The sequence below is a fragment of the Prionailurus bengalensis genome, chromosome A2 (assembly GCF_016509475.1).
Source record: "Prionailurus bengalensis isolate Pbe53 chromosome A2, Fcat_Pben_1.1_paternal_pri, whole genome shotgun sequence".
NCBI classification, from domain to species: domain Eukaryota; kingdom Metazoa; phylum Chordata; class Mammalia; order Carnivora; family Felidae; genus Prionailurus; species Prionailurus bengalensis.
Genome location: NC_057348.1, coordinates 125,205,458 through 125,228,031, shown reverse-complemented (window position 1 = coordinate 125,228,031; position 22,574 = coordinate 125,205,458). Strand labels below are relative to the sequence as shown.

General features: G+C 35.9%; 1 protein-coding gene across 1 annotated transcript in view; it reads left to right on the top strand.

Moving 5' to 3' along the window:
- DPY19L2 (dpy-19 like 2) overlaps nucleotides 1-22,574 on the top strand; it is a 98,525-nt gene that overhangs the window by 18,969 nt on the left and 56,982 nt on the right. Inside the window, exons 5-9 of the mRNA XM_043589242.1 lie at nucleotides 2,055-2,175; nucleotides 4,449-4,542; nucleotides 11,091-11,148; nucleotides 12,808-12,899; nucleotides 14,083-14,182. Coding sequence (XP_043445177.1) covers nucleotides 2,055-2,175; nucleotides 4,449-4,542; nucleotides 11,091-11,148; nucleotides 12,808-12,899; nucleotides 14,083-14,182 — 465 coding nt within the window. The remainder of the gene's footprint in view (nucleotides 1-2,054; nucleotides 2,176-4,448; nucleotides 4,543-11,090; nucleotides 11,149-12,807; nucleotides 12,900-14,082; nucleotides 14,183-22,574) is intronic.

Sequence of the window (22,574 nt, the reverse complement as noted above, 5' to 3'; positions counted from 1 at the left end):
TATTTCCCAGCTAACCCTTCAGAGACACTCTTCTGTTCTTACTTCTGTGATTACCTGTGTAACTATAGCATGAATGCAAAGATCAAAAGACAACCTATTTCTTCAATCTTCCACTTTAGTTGATGTTGACTTACTCTGTGTGTAGGATGAGGATTTAGTTTACTACACTAGCTCCCTTTCTCCCAGCGTTTGATACTTATTTTTACTTTTTTGGTTATTTTTAGAACTTTATATAGTAAAATCTCTGTTTCTTGTTTCCTTAATTTCCAACAGTATGGTCTCTTAGCTAATTTTTTTCTTTTCACTTGTTCAGAGATACTTATTGAATAATTAGCAGTTTTCAGTTTCCTTGATGTTATGAAAGAGTAATCATGATAATGTAAACTTGATAGCATTATAAGGGACGAGGCAACAAAGAGTCATTCAATCTCATTTCCCGTTGCGTAGATACAATGTGGAGATATGGATTTGCATGCAACCTTCTCTAGTACTGCAGTGTTGAAGTGGACTTCCATACTTTTTGCGTTCATCAGGGGATTAATTTCTCACCTACAGCTGAAAGTGTTAAGTGTGGAACAATATGTTTTAAAAAGGCAAAGCATTTAATGCTTAACCGTATGCCAGTATATAATTTCTCATCTCCCATCACTCTTACAAGATGGTTATCACTAATGTCCTTTTAGAGATGAGGTGTGTGAGGTTCAGAGGTTGAAGGATTGGTTACTTCAGACTATCAAAACCATAACTTACAGAGTCAGAATTTGAGTTTAATTCTGACTTCAAAGCAATGCTTCCCTATTATATCAAGCTACCTTCCAGAAAGGAGTATAATTCTAGATTTAGCACATGCATTTAATGTAATAAAGTTTTTGTACATGGGTGATAAATACACAAGAATATATAACTTTTCGCATAAGGCCAGTTTTATACAAGTAAGTGATAAAACAGTAAATCTATACTTTTCGTATATGGAAAGATGTTTATTATGTTTGGTGATGCATATTACATTAGCATCTTAGATAATATATAATCCTGAATCACTTTAGCTCTGTGTGTGTTTTTGGATACCAAGGGGGAAACTGGAGGGATGATCACCAAAATACTAAAAATCTAGGTGGTTTTCACTTTCACTTTAAACTCTTTATTTATTTATTTGTTTATTTATTTATTTTCCCAATGATCTTGTATTATTCCCAAATCTATAAAATTATTTTTTTTAAATCTCCCAACCATGAGCATTTTGTTGTAATTTTCTGTTGTTGTCCTTTTCCCTTGTCTTTAAACTTCACCAAAGTGGATTGCAGATTGGGAAGAATTAGTTAATTAAATCTGCTTGTTTTAAGTTTTGTTTTGTTTTTTTAATTTTTTTTTTATTTTTGAGAGAGAGACAGAGACAGAGTGTGAGCAGGGGAGGGGCAAAGAAAGAGGGAGACACAGAATCTGAAGCAGGCTTCAGGCTCTGAACTGTCAGCACAGAGCCTGATGTGGTGCTTGAACCCACGAACTGTGAGATCATGACCTAAGCCAAAGTTGGACACTTAACCAACTGAGCCACCTGCTTGGTTGAAGTTTTAATGGGCACAGGAGCTTGGTTAAAGTTTTAATGGGCACAGGAGCATATGCACCCATATGCAGTTGGTTTTATATTTTGTAGACTATGAAGAAAATAAACTCAGTAAATGAAATGTTATGAAATACTCCCGTAAATCATTGTATTTTGCTATTAATAAACACCATATTTTAATTATGTACTATTATACTTGATTTTACAGCTACTGTTATTTATGTTGTAGAATTGATTACAAGAACATATTACAGAGATATTGATCATAACATACATTTTTGTAGATGTGCATTAATTAGTAATACACAACTTTAGTTTATTGTGTGTATATATATAATTTTAAAAGGACTGTTTTCCCAGTGAAATGATTTAAATAAATTTGTCAAAAGTTTATAATGTCAAAGGAAGCCATCATAAAGTAGTATTTTGGAAAAAGTTTTCTTATGAAGATATTTTTCTCCATCATCTCTTTTTGTTTTTGTCTTTGTAGGTGATTATAGCCTTCTGGTATCGTATATTTGTGGGAATAATGAGTTTATTTGGGCTAGAAGCTAAGACCTGCTGGAATGTCACCAGAGTAGAACCTTTAAATGAAGTTCAAAGTTGTGAAGGCATGTTTCTTTCTAAATGCTGCCATGTTGTCATTAATATTTACAAAAATGTTTTATAGAGTTGTGACTCATTTTAAGAATTATAAATTACTGTGATTGATTTGTTTTCTTTAAAACACTGTAGAGCTGATTAAAAGAGTATAAATAGAATAAAAAGATTTAAAAAAAGTTTTGAGGTAGTTTAAATGTATAAAATTGGGCGATGTAAACAGTCAAATATCTACCTGTAATAGTTCATGTAAAAATTTGGTCATGCATACATACATAAAAATCAAATATGCAATTAATAGATTGCTTTAGAAATACTGTTTCTTATATTCTCACAGTTCATGAATAGTTCTACTTGAACTCTCCGTATACATCTTCATTAGCAACTTTGTCAAAGAACCCCATTTGGAATCCTCGGTTTCCCAGGATCTATAATTGTCACTTCTATGTGAGATATTTGTCGTTTAGCACTTTTAAACTCTAAGAACTTTATTCAAAGTCACATATATCTACTTGCATAATATTTGCATTTTTTATTTCTTCATATTCTCTACAACATGACTACTTAACTGTATTTTATAAATATATTTTTTAGATTTGTTTACATAACATTTATTTCTTAGAATGTTCGCTAAATCTGTATTTCTGTATTTTCCTTACATTTTTCTAATTTTCTCAGCTGATCTTTGTAGCATCTAAAATAGCATTGATAGGGGATAGTTGAGGGGCGATTAGACTTTTTTTGTACAAAGTAATCAAGAAAATGTTTCATAAAATGAGAAACTTTGTAATGACTCAGCTTAGAAGTTAACATTTTTTTCTGAAGGATGGGGAAAAATTGCCGTATATATGTGTGTGTGTCTATATGACACATATATATATATATATACACACACACATATATGATGTTTATTAAGTTGCCAGTAAGTGATAGGTTATTGTTTGCACTTAGAACCCAGATGAGCCAGGTAGGCATAGACCTTACCCTCATAGAGTTTACACGTAAGAGGGGTGTTAGTGGTTACAACTGTGATGGATATTGTAAATAAGAAAATAAGGTTGCTGAGTTTAGGAGTAAAGGAGAAGTGTTTCAAGATTAGGAACCAGAATATTCAGAAGTCCTGAGGCAAGAGAGAACTGAAAGAAGGCTAGACTTTTGGGAGCAGAGAAAGAAGAAAAAATGGTGTGAAGTGATGCTAGGAATGTAAGGAAGGGTCAGAAAACAAAAGGCCACATGCTGGTTAAGGATTTTGTACTTTGTACTTTATTCATTGAAGAATGTTAGCAGATTAACATTTTAAAAACATTATTTTGACAGTTATATGGAAAATATATTAGTAAAGGACAAAAGTGGGTTTAGTGAGACCAGGAGGAGACTATTAAGCTCTTAGCAAGTGATTGCGGTTGTGTATGTGGGGGGGGGGGGGGGTAACTGGGAAATGCAGAGATTTGTGGGATATTGGAAGTAGAATTGACAAGATTGGGTAATCGATTGATGGGGGAGGGGAAAGTGAGTGAAGTCCTGTTAACATTGGTTTCTGGCTTAAGTGATAGTTTCTTTGAATGGAAAAAAAACTTTTAAAAGTAGCAGGTTTGGGGTGCCTGGGTGGCTCAGTCAGGTAAGCTTCTGACTTCAGCTTAGGTCATGATCTCATAGTTCGTGAGTTCAAGCCCTACATCAGGCTTTGTGCTGACAGCTCAGAGCCTAGAGCCTGCTTCAGATTCTGTGTCTCCCTCTCTCTCTGACCCTCCTCCACTCATGCTCTCCCTTTCTTTCTCTCAAAAATAAATAAACATTGAAAAGATGTTTTAAGGAGCAGGTTTGAATTGCTACATTAGTTTCAGATATGTAGGAGACCTGAAAGTGGGGAGGTCAAGTGGCTACCTGCCTGGATACATATAGGAAGAAGAAAGTCGCAAAAAGAAAGTTGCAAAGGATAAAAATAATGCAGTAGGTCTTTTCCTGTAAATACATCAAGTGACTTTACAGAGAATTCTAGATACTGAACAATAGCAACATCACTTTAACAAAATAATACACCACCAACTAATCATTGCAGTATAATAATCATTAGGGCAAAGTATAAATGTAACTACAATAAAGTATAAAATTCAAATGTAATAATACGTGATATAAGGGGAAGGTACTTATGTAACTATTAAGTAGAGCAGCAAATGTTTTCAGCAAGTTCTGAACCCTGAATCCAAGGCACTGAGACAGTTATGCCCAATTGCCTTATAGTCATTTATTCATGAAGTACTAATAATCTGTGTCTTTTTTAAAGGATTGGGAGACCCTGCTTGCTTTTATGTTGCTGTGATTTTTATTTTAAATGGAGTAATGATGGGATTGTTCTTCATATATGGTGCATACCTGAGGTAAGATTACTGTGTTAGATCTTTCAGTGGACCTATAAAGACTGGCTGACATTTTCTGATTAAATGAAAAGGATAAGTGTGAGATTAATTGATTAATAGTATGAAATTTTATACATTTATTTTATTTTTTTCAGAAACTTAGTTAATATCACGCAACCAGAAACTAAAGCTGTCACTTAAAGGCCTCTCTTTTATCCTTCTGGGTTTTGTTTTTGGGTTTGTTTTTTTTTTTTTTTTTAAGACTAAGATTCCTTAACAAAGCCTTTAATGAGAATACTACCAGGCCATATGTAAAATTATTATAACATTAGAGGAATCTTTGGTTGGCATTAGTGACTGATTATTTCTAATTTTAATGTCTGTACATGTGAAATTAAGAAAGTATAAAAGAAAACATATATCACTATGGCAGACACTTATATTTGATAGCCTATGTTTCTTGTTAATGGTACCACAATTTGGTTTCGGGTAGCAGTGTGTCCAGTCTCAGGTGATAGGTTGAAGTTAATTATGATAATCATGCAATCTGCTTCCCACTCTCCATTGCTTCTTGGGATGGCCATGTGAGTTAGTTTTTTCATCGAAAAATACGATGAAATCAGTCTTGTTTATACTTAGGAAAGCATTTGTCTTTCTGACAAAAGGATAGATTTTAGCTGTCTTTTCTCTGTCTTCTGCTTTAAAAAATTTTTTTTAACTTTTTATTTTTATTTTTGAGACAGAGAGAGACAGAGCATGAACGGGGGAGGGGCAGAGAGATAGGGAGACACAGAATCGGAAGCAGGCTCCAGGCTCATTAGCCCAGAGCCCAACACGGGGCTCGAACCCACGGACCACGAGATCGTGACCTGAGCTGAAGTTGGACGCTTAACCGACTGAGCCACCCAGGCGCCCCTGTCTTCTGCTTTTAAACTTTAGGGTGATGCTTGGAGTTGCTGCTGTCATCTTGTGACCAAGAGGGAAAGGCCACAAATATAGCACCTAAGTCTGCTCTAACATCCTTGTGCTGGTGAACCAATGCCAGCAGACACTTATCTTTCATTTTTTTAATTGAATGGTATCAGCCACTTTTGTTAGGTTTTATTTCTTACAGCAAAATGTATTCCTAACTGATCAGCAGCTTTCTTTATAATGTTATTCTTGAATTTAAAGTTGAAAATCTAGGGGCACCTGGGTGGCTCAGTCATTTGGGTGTCTGACTTCAGCTCAGATCATTATCTCACGATTCGTGAGTTCGAGCCCTGTGTCAGGCTCTGTGCTGACAGCTGGGAACCTGGAGCCTGCTTTGGATTCTGTGTCTCCCTCTCTCTCTGCCCCACCCCTGCTAATGTTCTGTCTCTGTCTCTCAAAAATGAATAAACCTTAAAAAAAATAAAGTTAAAAATGCAAAAGACCTAAAGAAATGCAAAAGACCTAAAATAGTGGAGATATTCTTGAAGAAGATAGGAGCACTTGCTTTAGTAATCATTTCTGTATTATAAATCTGATGTAAATAAGATAATGTGATTGTGGTATGGGGGTAGGCAGGTAGAGCAGTGGAGTAAAGCAGGTCTCAGAAACATTTGGCCCATTTAAAGACACTTGATGTATGCTGAGAGTGGATGTTGTCCATCAGTAGGTAAGGACCAGCTTCTCAACACATGGTCCTGGAATCACTGGAAGATCATTAAGGAACAAAGAGAAGTTGAAACTGTACGAAAATTAAATCCTAGTTAGAGTAAAAACTCAAATATGAAAGAAAAATATATAAAATGCTTAGAATGAATATCAGTAACTTGGGATAAGAAAAGATTTCTTTAAACAAGGAACAAAAGTTTAGCCATGAAGAAGAAAACTAATAAATTTGATGGGAAGAATTAAATTCCTCAAGGCATTATAGAATGAAAAGATAATCCACAAACTGGGAAAAGATATTACAAAGCATATAACCAACATTGTATCCAGACTTTGCAATCACATAGCACTCCAGGTGCCAGGAATACAAAAAGAACCTCTGTCCTTTTAGAATTTATATTCTAGAGAGGAGACAAGACTAAGAAGACAGACAACCCAATAGAAAAGTGCACAGAGTATTTATGATCAGACATATATGAGAAGAATTCCAAATTGCCAATAAACATATGTAAAGTTGACTACCATAATTACTTGTCAGAAAAATACAGATTTTATCCACAAGGATATTTCCATTCTACCTGATTGGCAAAAGGAACTTTTTTCTGTGGCAAGTGGACATACAAATTAGTACAACTATTTTGGAAAAACAGTGTGCATTGATTTAGTAAAGTTGAAAGTGTAGATACTTTCTAACTCTGCAATTCCAATTTAAAGTATATACACCTTTAAATACAGGGAACAAACTTGGTGTTTGCCACGGAGGAGGGGAATGGGGAAGGAGCAAAATAGATAAAGGAGAATGGGAGATACAGGCTTCCAGTTATGGAATGAGTAAGTCACGGGGAGAAAAGGCACAGCATTGGAAATATAGTTAATCGTATTGTAATAGTGTTGTATGGTGACAGATGGTAGCTACATCTGTGAGCATATCATAATGTATAGAGATGTTGAATCATGTTGTATACCTGAAACTAACATAATTGTGTGCCAATTATACTATGTACACCAGAAAGTATGTATTGCAGGTGACACCAGCAGTGTTGTTTGTAAGAGCTGCAAGCTGAAAACAACTCTATCTATGAACAATGTACCCATTACAGTTTATTAATAGCGAACTACTACACAACATTGAGAATGAATGAGCTGTAGCTATACACATCAACATGGATTATTCTTACAAATAGAATGTTGAATGAATGAAGGCCAGCACAGAATTAAAGAAAGGCTGCATACTTCCATTTATATACAGTTTAAAAACAGATTAAAGTAAATCATAGTATGTGTATAGATGTGGTTATATTAATACTCACAAATATCAGGATAGTGGCTTTTGAAGGGGTGTCAGGTGGGGACCCAAGGCATGATCAATTTTCTATTTCAATGATATATAGTGGTTGAAAGGATGTTCACTTTATATTTGTTCTAGAAACTAGAAAATTTTATTTTTTTTTCTTTTTTTTTATTTTTTTATATATGAAATTTATTGTCAAATTGGTTTCCATACAACACCCAGTGCTCATCCCAAAAGGTGCCCTCCTCAATACCCATCACCCACCCTCTCCTCCCTCCCACCCCCCATCAACCCTCAGTTTGTTCTCAGTTTTTGAGTCTCTTATGCTTTGGCTGTCTCCCACTCTAACCTCTTTTTTTTTTTTTTTCCTTCCCCTCCCCCATGGGTTCCTGTTAAGTTTCTCAGGATCCACATAAGAGTGAAACATATAGTATCTGTCTTTCTCTGTATGGCTTATTTCACTTAGTATCACACTCTCCAGTTCCATCCACGTTGCTACAAAAGGCCATATTTCATTTTTTCTCATTGCCACGTAGTACTCCATTGTGTATATAAACCACAATTTCTTTATCCATTCATCAGTTGATGGACATTTAGGCTCTTTCCATAATTTGGCTATTGTTGAGAGTGCTGCTATGAACATTGGGGTACAAGTGCCCCTATGCATCAGTACTCCTGTATCCCTTGGATAAATTCCTAGCAGTGCTATTGCTGGGTCATAGGGTAGGTCTGTTTTTAATTTTCTGAGGAACCTCCACACTGCTTTCCAGAGCGGCTGCACCAATTTGCATTCCCACCAACAGTGCAAGAGGGTTCCCGTTTCTCCACATCCTCTCCAGCATCTATAGTCTCCTGATTTGTTCATTTTGGCCACTCTGACTGGCGTGAGGTGATACCTGAGTGTGGTTTTGATTTGTATTTCCCTGATAAGGAGCGACGCTGAACATCTTTTCATGTGCCTGTTGGCCATCCAGATGTCTTCTTTAGAGAAGTGTCTATTCATGTTTTCTGCCCATTTCTTCACTGGGTTATTTGTTTTTCGGGTGTGGAGTTTGGTGAGCTCTTTATAGATTTTGGATACTAGCCCTTTGTCCGATATGTCATTTGCAAATATCTTTTCCCATTCCGTTGGTTGCCTTTTAGTTTTGTTGGTTGTTTCCTTTGCTGTGCAGAAGCTTCTTATCTTCATAAAGTCCCAGTGATTCACTTTTGCTTTTAATTCCCTTGCCTTTGGGGATGTGTCGAGTAAGAGATTGCTACGGCTGAGGTCAGAGAGGTCTTTTCCTGCTTTCTCCTCTAAGGTTTTGATGGTTTCCTGTCTCACATTCAGGTCCTTTATCCATTTTGAGTTTATTTTTGTGAATGGTGTGAGAAAGTGGTCTAGTTTCAACCTTCTGCATGTTGCTGTCCAGTTCTCCCAGCACCGTTTGTTAAAGAGACTGTCTTTTTTCCACCTGATGTTCTTTCCTGCTTTGTCAAAGATGAGTTGGCCATACGTTTGTGGGTCTAGTTCTGGGGTTTCTATTCTATTCCATTGGTCTATGTGTCTGTTTTTGTGCCAGAAACTAGAAAATTTTATGTATGTTTTAATATATGTGTTTTAGGAAAATATAAGCTCATCAATATTTTGATGGAAAAGAATTACTTTTAGATTATGTTGGCAGCTTTAAAATGTTCTATTTTTGAAATTATCCATATTACTCTTTTTTATATGGAAAATGTTATACAAGACTAAAACTTTTTTTTTTAATTTATTTTTATTTTTTTATTTCAACGTTTATTTATTTTTGGGACAGAGAGAGACAGAGCATGAACGGGGGAGGGGCAGAGAGAGAGGGAGACACAGAATCGGAAACAGGCTCCAGGCTCTGAGCCATCAGCCCAGAGCCCGACATGGGGCTCGAACTCACAGACCGCGAGATCGTGACCTGGCTGAAGTCGGACGCTTAACCGACTGCGCCACCCAGGCGCCCCAAGACTAAAACTTTTTAAAGTTAATATTTTTCCCTGGGAGAAGTACCCAAGAGGTGATAGTCTTCTCTGAATTGTTTACACAGTTCAGGAATATCAAATACATTATTCAGCTCCAGTCTTTAAGAAAAGGATATATAGGGGCGCCTGGGTGGCGCAGTCGGTTAAGCGTCCGACTTCAGCCAGGTCACGATCTCGCGGTCCGTGAGTTCGAGCCCCGCGTCGGGCTCTGGGCTGCTGGCTCAGAGCCTGGAGCCTGTTTCCGATTCTGTGTCTCCCTCTCTCTCTGCCCCTCCCCCGTTCATGCTCTGTCTCTCTCTGTCCCAAAAATAAATAAAAAACGTTGGAAAAAAAAAATTAAAAAAAAAAAAACAAAACAAGAAAAGGATGTATAGATAAAACAAATGTTGGCTATAAAAGTGTTTACCCCCAAATCAAGAGCACACTGTATATACACTGTATGTCAGCTAACTTGACAATAAAGTATAAGCTAGCTGACATACAGTGTATGTATATATATGTATGTGTGTGTGTGTGTATATATATATATATATGTATATATATATATATATATATATATATATATATATATATATAGCATCACCAATATTGCGACGAGAGCAGAAACAATGGCATATGAGAAACAAAGAAATAGGAAGCAGGGGTAAATTTATATTTCTTACCCTGGCTACCCTCACCATTGGCAGCAACTTTATCAAGTCTAAAATTAATTGAGATATTTCCCCTTCTTACAATACAAGGAATTTGAGGACACTTTGCTTCAAAGCAGCCCCTCATATCTTACAATTATTATCGTAGTTTAGTGCTACTATTTCCCCTCCATCGCAGTCACTGTTATTGCCGTTTATGTTGTTGAATCTTGCTCACATTTATATCCACATGGTCCTACTTTCTGTATGCTACAGTCTTCTGCCTCTCACAGGTTCCTCCTCGCAATTTCTTTCTTTTCAAAGGCATTCTTTGAATTTTCTTTAGTGAAAATCTGTTGATGGTAAATCACTTCCTATTAGCTTTCCTCTGCTTGTTTTGAGCTCATTTCATTAGTTCTTCAGTCATTCATGTGATGTTGTCTTCCAAGTGTGAAGCCGTGGATACAGTGATGACAATGTACAAAGAAAAGGCAACTTTAAGAAACAGTTCATAATCTTTGATGATTATCAGCCATCTGGGATCTAAGTTTTGCATTTTGCATTGCTGTTTCTTTGGGACTTAACAAAAGAATGTTTGTAGTAGTTTAGATAGTTCAGAGTTACTGCTAAGTGAAACTTTTGGGCTCTTGTCTTCATCTCCCAGTCACTGAAATCCAATTTCAAAAACAAAACCTGGCCTCCATTGATAAAATTCAAAGAATGCAATATAGACTTTGAAATGCTGGCCTGTAAAAAACTTTTATGTTCACATGTATTTTGTTTAGAAAACATTTTAAATACAATAAATTATAAAATTCTGATTTCTTTATATGTATACTTTGTATGCTTGTACACTCAAGATTAAAATATTAACTACATGGGTACTTTTGAAATCGTTACTATCATTTTATATGGTTCAGTACTGTGGTGTCTTAAATATGACTTTAAATTGTAAGAGATAATTTTGTGAGAAACTCACTATATTTTGCATGAATTATGAACGTATACTCTTTTTTTAACAGTGGGACTCAACTTGGAGGTCTAATTACAGTATTGTGCTACTTTTTCAACCATGGAGAGGTTTGTTTTCTAGAAAATAATTTTTAAGAAATAGAAGGGGCTGTATAGGAACAAGGAAATACATTCATGAAAACAATATATAATTGCATGTTACTTAGGACTTCGCAATATTTTAAAGAACCTTATGTTGTAAGTTGTTATTTTAATCATGTTAATCCACATTTTTACATAATTAGAATTCATGATGTGAAGTATCTTGCTTGGTTTTTAGTATACCTACATTTTGTAGAAAAAGCAAATACTCTATTTTGTTGAAAAAGCAAATACTGTACTTGTTGAGTTCAGGCACTTGATAAACATCTCATTTACTCATACCACGCTTTTTAGGAAGGTAGCTGTTCTCCTCACGGTAGAAGATGTGAAATTGTAATTTAGGCTGGTTGTTACTTATGCAAGGTTTCACAGTCAGTACCTGGTGAAGCTGGGTTTCCCATTCTCCATCTGTCTTGCTCTAATACCTTGTTTCTGTTATTACATCAGGCTGCCTTTTTCAGTTACACAAAATGCTGAATTCAAAATAGAAATTTACTAACTCAGTCCAATGGGGTATAGTCTACCTACAAAGAGCTCATAGAAACTTATTTAGAGTATGATAGATTCATTCAACAAAATACTGAGTACATGACCTATGCCAGATTCTGTTCGATGCTGAGGATGTGGCAGTGAAAAGTGAGAGAATATGACTGCTAGCTTTTGGAAGCAAAATATGTAATATGTTTTGGCATGGGTTACATAGGGTTGAAGTTTCTGTTACTACTGGGAAAGGTACACACTTGGTGAATTTTAGAAAACTAGTTAGACAAGGGAATCATAAAAATTATACATAAATATCTTAAATGTATAAACTTAAACGAATACATTGTCATTCACCAGGTGTTAATATAAAGGCAAGAACTTTTCTTTGCGTATGCCAAACTTTCTTAAACATACCATAATTAATCTTCCAAAGTTTATAGTTTTGGTTCTTAGAATAGGAGTAATAAGAGTTTATAAGAGTTATGATTTTCTCTAGAATTTTAGAATTCTTGACATAGAACATTTATAATCTCACTCGTGTCTTAGAAATGATTAGTTTTAAAGCCTGTACAAAATGTTAATACTTGCATTTATGCATCACATTAGTGATTTACAAATACTTCCAGTTGTTTTTAGAAATTTGCAGTTAACTCTTTTAAAGGTATATTTCACAAATTCAGAGACCATCTTAATTATTTGTACTGTGTGTCTGTACTCATTACACTTGTTATGTGTAAACTCTCTTGGTGCTTGTGCATGCCCTAGGTGACATTTGGTTAAATATTTTTCTGGGCCACAGCCCTGGGATGCCAGGATCATTAGTGCAGAGCTAGAATGTGGATCTGGTTGTCAGTCCCAGAATCCTCACCACTCCTATGCCTGTCATCTTGTTTGTCCTTCAGGTTTTCTTATATTTGGCATGATACATCTTTCACTTGCTTCTGGACTTGCTAGTTAATGGCTCTCTACCTAATGCCTGTATGCCCATTAAGCGAGCTCCAAAAACTGAGAAGCTATCCCAGCTATTCAGAAATCAATGAGTCTGGTATTAAAAGTATTAAAACCAGCCTACCCATGATTTTTAGATTAATAATGTTTACTGTAATGGAACATAAAGCAAAGTAAGCATTTTATTGATTTCAGGCTACCCGTGTAATGTGGACACCACCTCTCCGGGAAAGTTTCTCATATCCATTTCTTGTACTTCAGATGTGCATTTTAACTTTGATTCTCAGGTAATTTTTGTCTATAAACAAATCTAAATAAATTATGTAAGCTTTATTAAAATATGCTTCAACTTACTAAGTTATAATTGTCGATTTTAGTTTTCCTTTATTTTTAGCTACTTTAAAATTAAATTGAGTATCTAGTTGAGAAAATAATCTAAAATTACACAAATAATTGCTTTCCACTTGAGTCTAGACTGCAGATTTTTGGTAATCTAAATTCCTAGAGAGATGGTTTCTTTTTATATTTTTGAAGTGATTTTAGTCTGACCAGTCAGGGGTTTCCTGGAATGAAATGTGTTAACTACAACATTTAGGATTATACCCGTGAGTGCATGTATTATACACTCTGTACTTTAGCCAAGAGTCATTTTTGTTTGGTAAATATAACTGAGTATTTAGTGAATATGTTTTGTGATAATATAACAAAACAATAGGAACATTTAAAGTTTTGCTTTTGAAAATTTATATAACATAGTGTAAGGATTTATCAAAATCCAGTATACCCTTTATAAAAAAGAATGGCTACAATTTTATGATTTACACAAAATGTTGTACATTTCTTTTTCATATTCTAAAAGATACTAACACTATCTGTGGTAAAAGGTGTTGGTTACTGATATTTCATAATTGCAGACTGGACAATTTAAAACTTCAGTGTGCAGTAGTTTATAACTGCATTCCAGAATTCTCTTTAAGTCATCATTTTAATTTTTTTCTTTAAATTTCTCACATTGTTAATTTATTACTTCACCAGCTTGTACACTTTTCCTCCATTGGTTTTTGAAATATAAAAATGGTGGTATATAAAACTGTTGCTGTTAATATAGGATAAGTATCTTGAGCTATGCAGGGTCAGTTCATGTTCTGTTTTCTGACCACATTGCTGGAGTATTAAATTTCTTATGTCATGCACAGTGAAAGGAAAATAAACTTTTATGTTTAAAGTATTTTATTTACTGGTAAACTAGATACAGTATTTAAACTGCTAATTTAGATTGTTTTGTACTAAGCATTTTTATAACAGGTATTTTAAGTTCTTTTTAATGAGTTTTTAAATTTGACTATATTTTGTTGCCTTAGATCAAAGGTAAGGAGTCATTAGATTTCATCATTTTGCAGTTAGCTTTTCTGTTTAGTGATAGCTTAACTTTAATGGTAAAACTCACTGGTATTAATTCTCTCTATTAAGGACCTCGAACAATAGTAGAAGGCATTTTATTGCACTCTGTCTTTCCAATGTTGCTTTTATGCTTCCCTGGCAGTTTGCTCAGTTTATACTTTTTACTCAGGTAAGATGATTTCAAACTAATTTAAGTTGAATGCAAGATGTACTTGGTTGCTTTTATAGAAGTTTTAAAATGTCATGATGTTACTGCTCTAATAGTTTTTTAAAATATGGAATAATTATAGTTCTACATTCTACTAATGTATTGGTTTAGTTAGGCAGATATTAATGATCAACACGCAAAAGACCTTTTCCTATTTAAGTCACAATTTTTCTTGTTTATTTTTGAGATGATCTCTATAAATTTGCCTGTAGATTTTCCTTTTATCTTAGGAATCATTTTGGATGCCAAGCTACCCAACATGGTAAGGGCCAATCCTATTCTTCATGGTAGGGGGTATCTGCTTCTAACCTAGTTTACCGTTGGCTGTTTTGTCTGAAGAGCAGAATCGTACTGGACAGCGCTTCTCAGAGCTTCAATTGTGGTATTATTTGAGTGAATTTGAGGCCATATCCTGCCATTAAGTAACTAACGGCAAGAAACTGAGCTGGAAAAGCAGAGAGTAAAAGGTCAATTTTGATGAAATTTCATGATACCCAAATTTTCCATCAGAGCTCCTTTCTACCTAACTAACTAGCACTGATAATAATAATGTTCTCTATTGCCGATAAGAAATTGTACCAAGAAGACTGGTGCTGCCCATTATCTACAAGGAATGAAATGATAATCTCAGCTTAATTGGTGCTACATGTTTAAAGTATTCTCTGTGCTTTACTTCCTTAAAGTTGGCCCTTCCAGGTTGTAACACAGAGAATCTGTGGTTTCCATTATGTGCACGTGCCAGCATATATTTCTAATGTGCCTCACTTCCTCGCAAGCACATGTATTAATCCACTGGTGCTGATGAGACTGCTTAAGTAGCTGTTTGGGTAATTTTGATATCGCTTTAATGATTTTTGATCCATTCAAAAGATGTGCTAGGCTTTTCTTTCTTTCTTTTCTTTTTTCTTTCATTATTGAGATACAACAATTTATCTCAATAATTTATAAGTTTAAAGCAATAATTTATAAGTTTAAAGTGTACAGTGTGTTGCCACCTACTCACTTTAAGGCCAGTGTCTGCAGAATCATGATGAAACCTTCATCTGGGGGCAAGAAAAGAAGCCCGTTGTCTACATTTTCACAACAGAATGTCGACTCTGTTGCTTGTATCTAATGAGAGGGCTCTCTTTTCAACCAGAAATTCAAACAGCAACATTTCAGCAACTGAGCAGAATTGTAGCCCCTTCAGTGTTTCTCTTAGCCACAGCTTATTTGTGATACTTAATAAGTGTGGTCCAGACTTGTACATCCTAATAATACTGGTCTCTGAGAGGAAAGAAAGGGAGACTAACATATGCCAGATTTCAGTTTCACAGTTTATCATTTAATCCTCAAGGAGTCCAGTCAGATGGGTATTATAGATGAAAAGAGGCTCAAAGATTAAATTCAAATCAAGTCTATCCAACTGCAAAGCTCCAGCATTTTCCAGTTCATTTTTGTTGCATGTCTAAGGACTTTGAACTCTTCTCTGTTGAAGGCTGCACACTTGGCTATATTATCTTACTTCCTTGCTAAAACGCCTTCAGCTTTCATGCAGCAGTAATAAAAGAAATATGCATTTGAAGAACATTTCTGTACCTTTTGTGAAACTATAATTAATTGAGTGTACTCTATTATCTAATTGCTTTTCTATATAAGTACCTATATGACACATTTTTCATAATTAGTGTCAAGATTAATTTTCCTCACAAGGGAATTTATGAACTTCCTTTTAACCACTGTATCATATTAAATGAGCTGGACTCAAAAGGAGACTGGCAGAAAGCAACTGCATTTTTTCTCCTACTGCCTCTTAAAACCTTCATTTTAGACTTGTTTCTCCCCCATATTTAGATGAAATTTCAGGAGGTTCCATACCTATTCCTTTCCTTTTCATTTTGAAGAAGTTTCATTTCAGTAAAAAAAAAAAAAAAATCTTTAAAATCTTGTGTTTTCTGACCACAAAATATGATATATATCCACTTAACTAGTTCTTGGTTAATTTTCCTTAATAATGTTACATAGATTTTTAGAGACCTTACAGATCTTTCATTAGATTTATTCCCAGGTATTTTCTATTTTTGATGCATTTTAAAAGATTGGGTATTTTATATTTGTTAGGTATATAGTTCTACATACGTTTTTTAGGCAAAGTTTCTTAATTATGCTGTTCAATTTTTTTTGTTATCTACTATTTTTGTTTGCTTATTTCAGTTACTAGAGGGGGAAATGTGTTAAAATCTACTTTAACAGTCGATCAATATCTATTCTTTAAATATGTTGATGTAATATTATGATATGCACAGTTGTTAAATATCCCTTTTAGTTTTTATTTTTTTAATATCAAATTTGTTTCAAATTGGTTTCCATACAACACCCAGTGCTCATCCCAAAAGGTGCCCTCCTCAGTACCCATGACCCACCCTCCCCTCCCTTCCACCCCCCATCTACCCTCAGTTTGTTCTCAGTTTTTAAGAGTCTCTTACGCTTTGGCTCTCTCCCTCTCTAACCTTTTTTTTTTTTTCCTTCCCCTCCCCCCTGGACTTCTGTTAAGTTTCTCAGGATCCACATAAGCGTGAAAACATATGGTATCTGTCTTTCTCTGTATGACTTATTTCACTTAGCATAATATTCCTTTTATTTTTATGTAATGTGCCTTCAAATTATTTTTTTTAATTTTTTAATGTTTAGTTTAGAGAGAGGGACAGAAACAGAGCACAAGTGGGGGAGAGGAAGAGGGAGAGGGAGACACAGAATCCAAAGCAGGCTCCAAGCTCTGAGGTGTCATCACAGAACTCACATGCCATGAGATCATGACCTGAGACGAAGTCAGACGCTTAACTGACTGAGCCACCCAGGCACCCCTGTGTCTTAAAAAATTTTAAGTGCATCTGTGTGTGGTAAGAACACTTAACATAAGATATCCCATCCTCACAAATTTGTTAAGTGTGGCTAGAATACAGTATTGTTATCTATAGGCTCAGTGTTGTACAGATCTCTAGAGTTTATTGATATGTCATAACTGAAACTTTATATGCATTGATTAGCAACTTTCCATTTCTTCTCCCCCCCCCCCCCCCCACCTAGCCTCTGGCTATCACTATTCTATTCTTTGCTTCCATGGGTCTATCTATTCTAAATACCTCATATAAGTGGAATCATGCAGTATTTGACCTTCTATGACTAGCTTATTTCACTTAGCATAATGAAATTATGAATTATCCTCATTCATATTGTGCCATATTACAGGATTTACATCTTTTTTAAGACTTATGATATTCCATTTTAGTGTATGACACATTTTTAATCCATTTATCCATTGATTGTCATTTAGGTTATTTCCGCATTTAGGATATTATGAATAGTGCTACAGTGAGCACGGGAGTGCTCGTATCTCTTCAAGATTCTGTTTTCAATACTTTTTTGTTTGTTTTTGTTTTTATCTTGTTTTATTTTTTATTTTTTTTAATTTGCATCCAAATTAGCATATAGCGCAACAATGATTTCAGGAGTAGATTCCTTAGCACCCCTTACCCATTTAGCCTATCTCCCCTCCCACACCCCCTCCAGGAACCCTCAGTTTGTTCTCCATATTTATGAGTCTCTTCTGTTTTGTCCCCCTCCCTGTTTTTATATTACTTTTGTTTCCCTTCCCTTATGTTCATCTGTTTTGTCTCTTAAAGTCCTCATATGAGTGAAGTCATATGATTTTTTTCTTTCTCTGACTAATTTCACTTAGCATAATACCCTCCAGTTCCATCCACGTAGTTGCAAATGGCAAGATTTCATTCTTTTTCATTGCCGAGTAATACTTCATTGTATATATATACCACGCCTTCTTTATCCATTCATCCATCGATGGACATTTGGGCTCTTTCCATACTTTGGGTATTGTTGACAGTGCTGCTATACACGTGGGGGTGCATGTGCCCCTTTGAAACAGCACCCCTGTATCCCTGGGATAAATGCCTAGTAGTTCAATTGCTGGGTCGTAAGGTAGTTCTATTTTTAGTTTTTTGAGGAACCTCCATACTGTTTTCCAGAATGGCTGCTCCAGCTTGCATTCCCACCAACAATGCAAAAGAGATCCTCTTTCTCCACATCCTCGCCAACATCTGTTGTTGCCTGAGTTGTTAATGTTAGCCATTCTGACAGGTGTAAGGTGATATCTCCTTGTGGTTTTGATTTGTATTTCCCTGATGATGAGTGATGTTGAGCATTTTTTCATGTGTCGGTTGGCCATCTGGATGTCTTCTTTGGAGAAGTGTCTGTTCATGTCTTTTGCCCATTTCTTCACTGGATTTTTTGTTTTTTGGGTGTTGAGTTTGGTAAGTTCTTTATAGATTTTGGATACTAACCCTTTATCTGATATGTCATTTGCAAATATCTTCTCCCATTCTGTCGGTTGCCTTTTAGTTTTGCTGATTGTTTCCTTTGCTGTGCAGAAGCTTTTTATTTTGATGAGGTCCCAGTAGTTCATTTTTGCTTTTGTTTCCCTTGCCTCCGGAGGCGTGTTGAGTAAGAAGTTGCTGCGGGCAAGATCAAAAAGGTTTTTGCCTGCTTTCTCCTCAAGGATTTTGATGGCTTTCTGTCTTACATTTAGGTCTTTCACCATTTTGAGTTTATTTTTGTGTATGGTGTAAGAAAGTAGTCCAGGTTCATTCTTCTGCATGTCGCTGTCCAGTTTTCCCAGCACCACTTGCTGAAGAGACTGTCTTGGATATTCTTTTCTGCTTTGTCAAAAATTAGTTGGCCATATGTTTGTGGGTCCATTTCTGGGTTCTCTATTCTATTCCATTGATCTGAGTGTCTGTTCTTATGCCAGTAACATACTGTCTTGATGATTACAGTTTTGTAGTATAGCTTGAAGTCTGGGATTATGATGCCTCCTGCTTTGGTTTTCTTTTTCAAGATTGCTTTGGCTATGCGGGGTCTTTTCTGGTTTCATACAAATTTTAGGATTCTTTGTTCTAGCTCTGTGAAGAATGCTGGTATTATTTTGTTAGGGATTGCATCGGATATGTAGATTGCTTTGGATTGTATCGACATTTTAACAATATTTGTTCTTCCTATCCAGGAGCATGGAATCTTTTTCCATTTTTTGGTGTCTTCTTCAATTTCTTTCATAAGCTTTCTGTAGTTTTCAATGTATAGATTTTTTTTATCTCCTTGGTTAGATTTATTCCTAGGTATTTTATGGGTTTTCGTGCAACTGTAAATGGGATCGATTCCTTGATTTCTCTTTCTCTCACTTCATTATTGGTGTATAGGAATGCAACTGATTTCTGTGCGTTGATTTTATATCCTGCAACTTTGCTGAATTCATGAATCAATTATAGCAGTTTTTGGTGGAATCTTTTGGGTTTTCCATATAGAGTATCATGTCATCTGCAAAGAGTGAAATTTTGACCTCCTCCTGGCTGATTTGGATGCCTTTTATTTCTTTGTGTTGTCTGATTGCAGAGGCTAAGACTTCCAATACTATGTTGAATAAAAGTGGCAAGAGTGGACATCCCTATCTTGTTCCTGACCTTATCCTTCTGTCCCTACTTTCTTGAGGGTTTTTATCAAGAAAGGATGCTGTATTTTGTCCAGTGCTTTCTCTGCATTTATTGAGAGGATCATATGGTTCTTGTCCTTTCTTTTATTGATGTGATGAATCACATTAATTGTTTTGCAGATATTGAACCAGCCCTGCATCCCAGGTATAAATCCCACTTAGTCATGGTGAATAATTTTTTTAATGTATTGTTGGATCTGGTTGGCTAATATATTATTGAGGATTTCTGCATCCATGTTCATCAGGGAAATTGGTCTATAGTTCTCCTTTTTAGTGTGGTCTCTGTCTGGTTTTGTAATCAAGGTAATGCTGGCTTCGTAGAAAGAGTTTGGAAGTTTTCCTTCCATTTCTATTTGTTGGAACAGCTTCAAGAGAATAGGTGTTAATTCTTCCTTAAATGTTTGGTAGATAGAATTCCCCTGGAAAGCCATCTGGCCCTGGACTCTTGTTTTTTGGGAGATTTTTGATTACTAATTCGATTTCCTTACTGGTTATGGGTCTGTTCAAATTTTGTTTCTTCCTGTTTCAGTTTTGATAGTGTATATGTTTCTAGGAATTTGTCCATTTCTTCCAGATTGCCCATTTTATTGGCCTATAATTGCTCATAATCTTCTCTTATTATTGTGTTTATTTCTGTTGTGTTGGTTGTGATCTGTCCACTTTCTTTCTTGATTTTATTTATTTGGGTCCTTTTTCTTTTTGATCAAACTGGCTAGTGGTTTGTCAATTTTGTTAATTCTTTCAAAGAACCAGCTTCTAGTTTCATTAATCTGTTCTACTGTTTTCTTGGTTTCGATAGCATTAATTTCTGCTCTAATCTTTATTATTTCCTGCCTTCTGCTGGTTTTGGGTCTTATTTGCTGTTCTTTTTCGAGCTCCTTAAGGCATAAGATTAGGTTGTGTATCTGAGATCTTTCTTCCTTCTTTAGGAAGGCCTGGATTGCTATATACTTTCCTCTTATGACTGCCTTTGCTACATGCCAGAGGTTTTGGGTTGTAGTGTTATCATTTTCATTCGCTTCCATATACTTTTTAATTTCATCTTTAACTTCTTGGTTTGCCCATTCATTCTTCAGTAGGATGTTCTTCAGTCTCCAAGTATTTGTTACCTGTCCAAATTTTTTTTTGTGGTTGATTTCGAGTTTCATAGCATTGTGGTCTGAAAATATGCACGGTATGATCTCAATCTTTTTGTACTTACTTAGGGCTGATCTGTGTCCCAGTATATGGTTTATTCTGGAGAACGTTCCATGGGCATTGGAGAAGAATGTATATTCTGTTGCTTTAGGATGGAATGTTCTGAATATATCTGTTAAGTCCACCTGGTCCAGTGTGTCATTCAAAACCATATTTTCCTTTTTTGATTAGATGATCTGCTCACTGCTGTGAGTGGGGTGTTGAAGTCTCCAGCCCTTTGCAAGAGGGTCTCACCGAGCAATGGCCGAATGCCAGCTGCACCCAGGAACGCTTGCAGGACCCTGCTGCTGCCAATGCTCTGAGGCTGCGGCCAGGTGCCAGCCTGCCCCAGAAAAAAGTTCACGAGATAGTGTAGTAGGCAGCGTTTCAGGGATTATGGAAAATCACACCACACATCTGGCACCAGGCTTCACCCTTAATGACCTTGTTCCAGCACCAGCGAATGTGGTTTTCTGGGGTCTGCTGGGACCAGGTGGCTTCAACAGTCTCCACCAAATGTCCTTCCAGCAGTGGAACCGCTTTTCCCCGTGTGGTCTGGGAACCTCCCGGACCCCACTCAGTTCCTGGGGATTCGCCCTTCCCACCAGAGCACTGCTGGTATTGAGCTGTGGAGTTGCAGACTTTGCACTCCCCTTGTTTACAGTCTTAATGGAATTTAAACCTTCTCCTTTCTCCTTTCTCTCTTTTTAGTTTAGTCTCTGTGGCTATTTCCAATTTTCCAGTTTCTCTCCAGCTGCTTTTGGGGAGGGGTGCTTTTCCCATATACTTCCCCGCCCCCACTCCCCCGCCCCAGTCTCCATCCTCTCTCCGCTCACAAAAGCACCCTCCTCCCTGCACCTTCTTGCTCCCTAAGTTCACTTCTCTACGCCATTTACCTGCTGAATTCTGTGGTTCAGGTTGTGCAGATTGTTGTGTTAATCCTCCAGTCAGTTTTCTAGGTGTGTAGGATGGTTTAGTGTTGTTCTGGCTGTGTCTCATGGATGCGAGACATACAAAAAACTTCCATGCTGTTCTGCCATCTTGGCTCCTCCCTGTTTTCAATTCTTTAAGATAAATACCTAGAAGTGTGATTGCTGGATTATATGATAATTCTATTTTTTATTTGTTGAGGAACCTTCATACAGTTTTCCATAGCAGCCATACAATTTTGCATATGTATCAACCGTGTGAACTGTGTGAAAGAGTTCCCTTTTTTCCGTATCCTCATTAATACTTGTTGCCTGGTTGTTGATAATAACCATCCTAATGGGTGTGAGATAACGTACCATTGTGGTTTTGATTTGTATTTCACTGATAATTAGTGACATTGAGCATTTTTTTGTATATATATTATCCATTTGCATATCTTTGGGTAAATACCTGTTCAAGCCTTTGCCCATTTTTTAATAGCATTATTAGTTTTTCCCTAGAGTATTAGGAGGTTTTGTTTAGTAATAAGTATTTTGGATATTAATCTTTTATCAGATATATGGTCTGCAAATATTTTCTCCCATTCTATAGATTGCCTTTTTACTTTGTTGATTGTTTCCTTTGCTGTGCAGAAGCTTTTTAGTTTGATGCAATGTTACTTGTCTATACATCTGATAAGAGATGAACATAAAAAGATAAGAGATAATT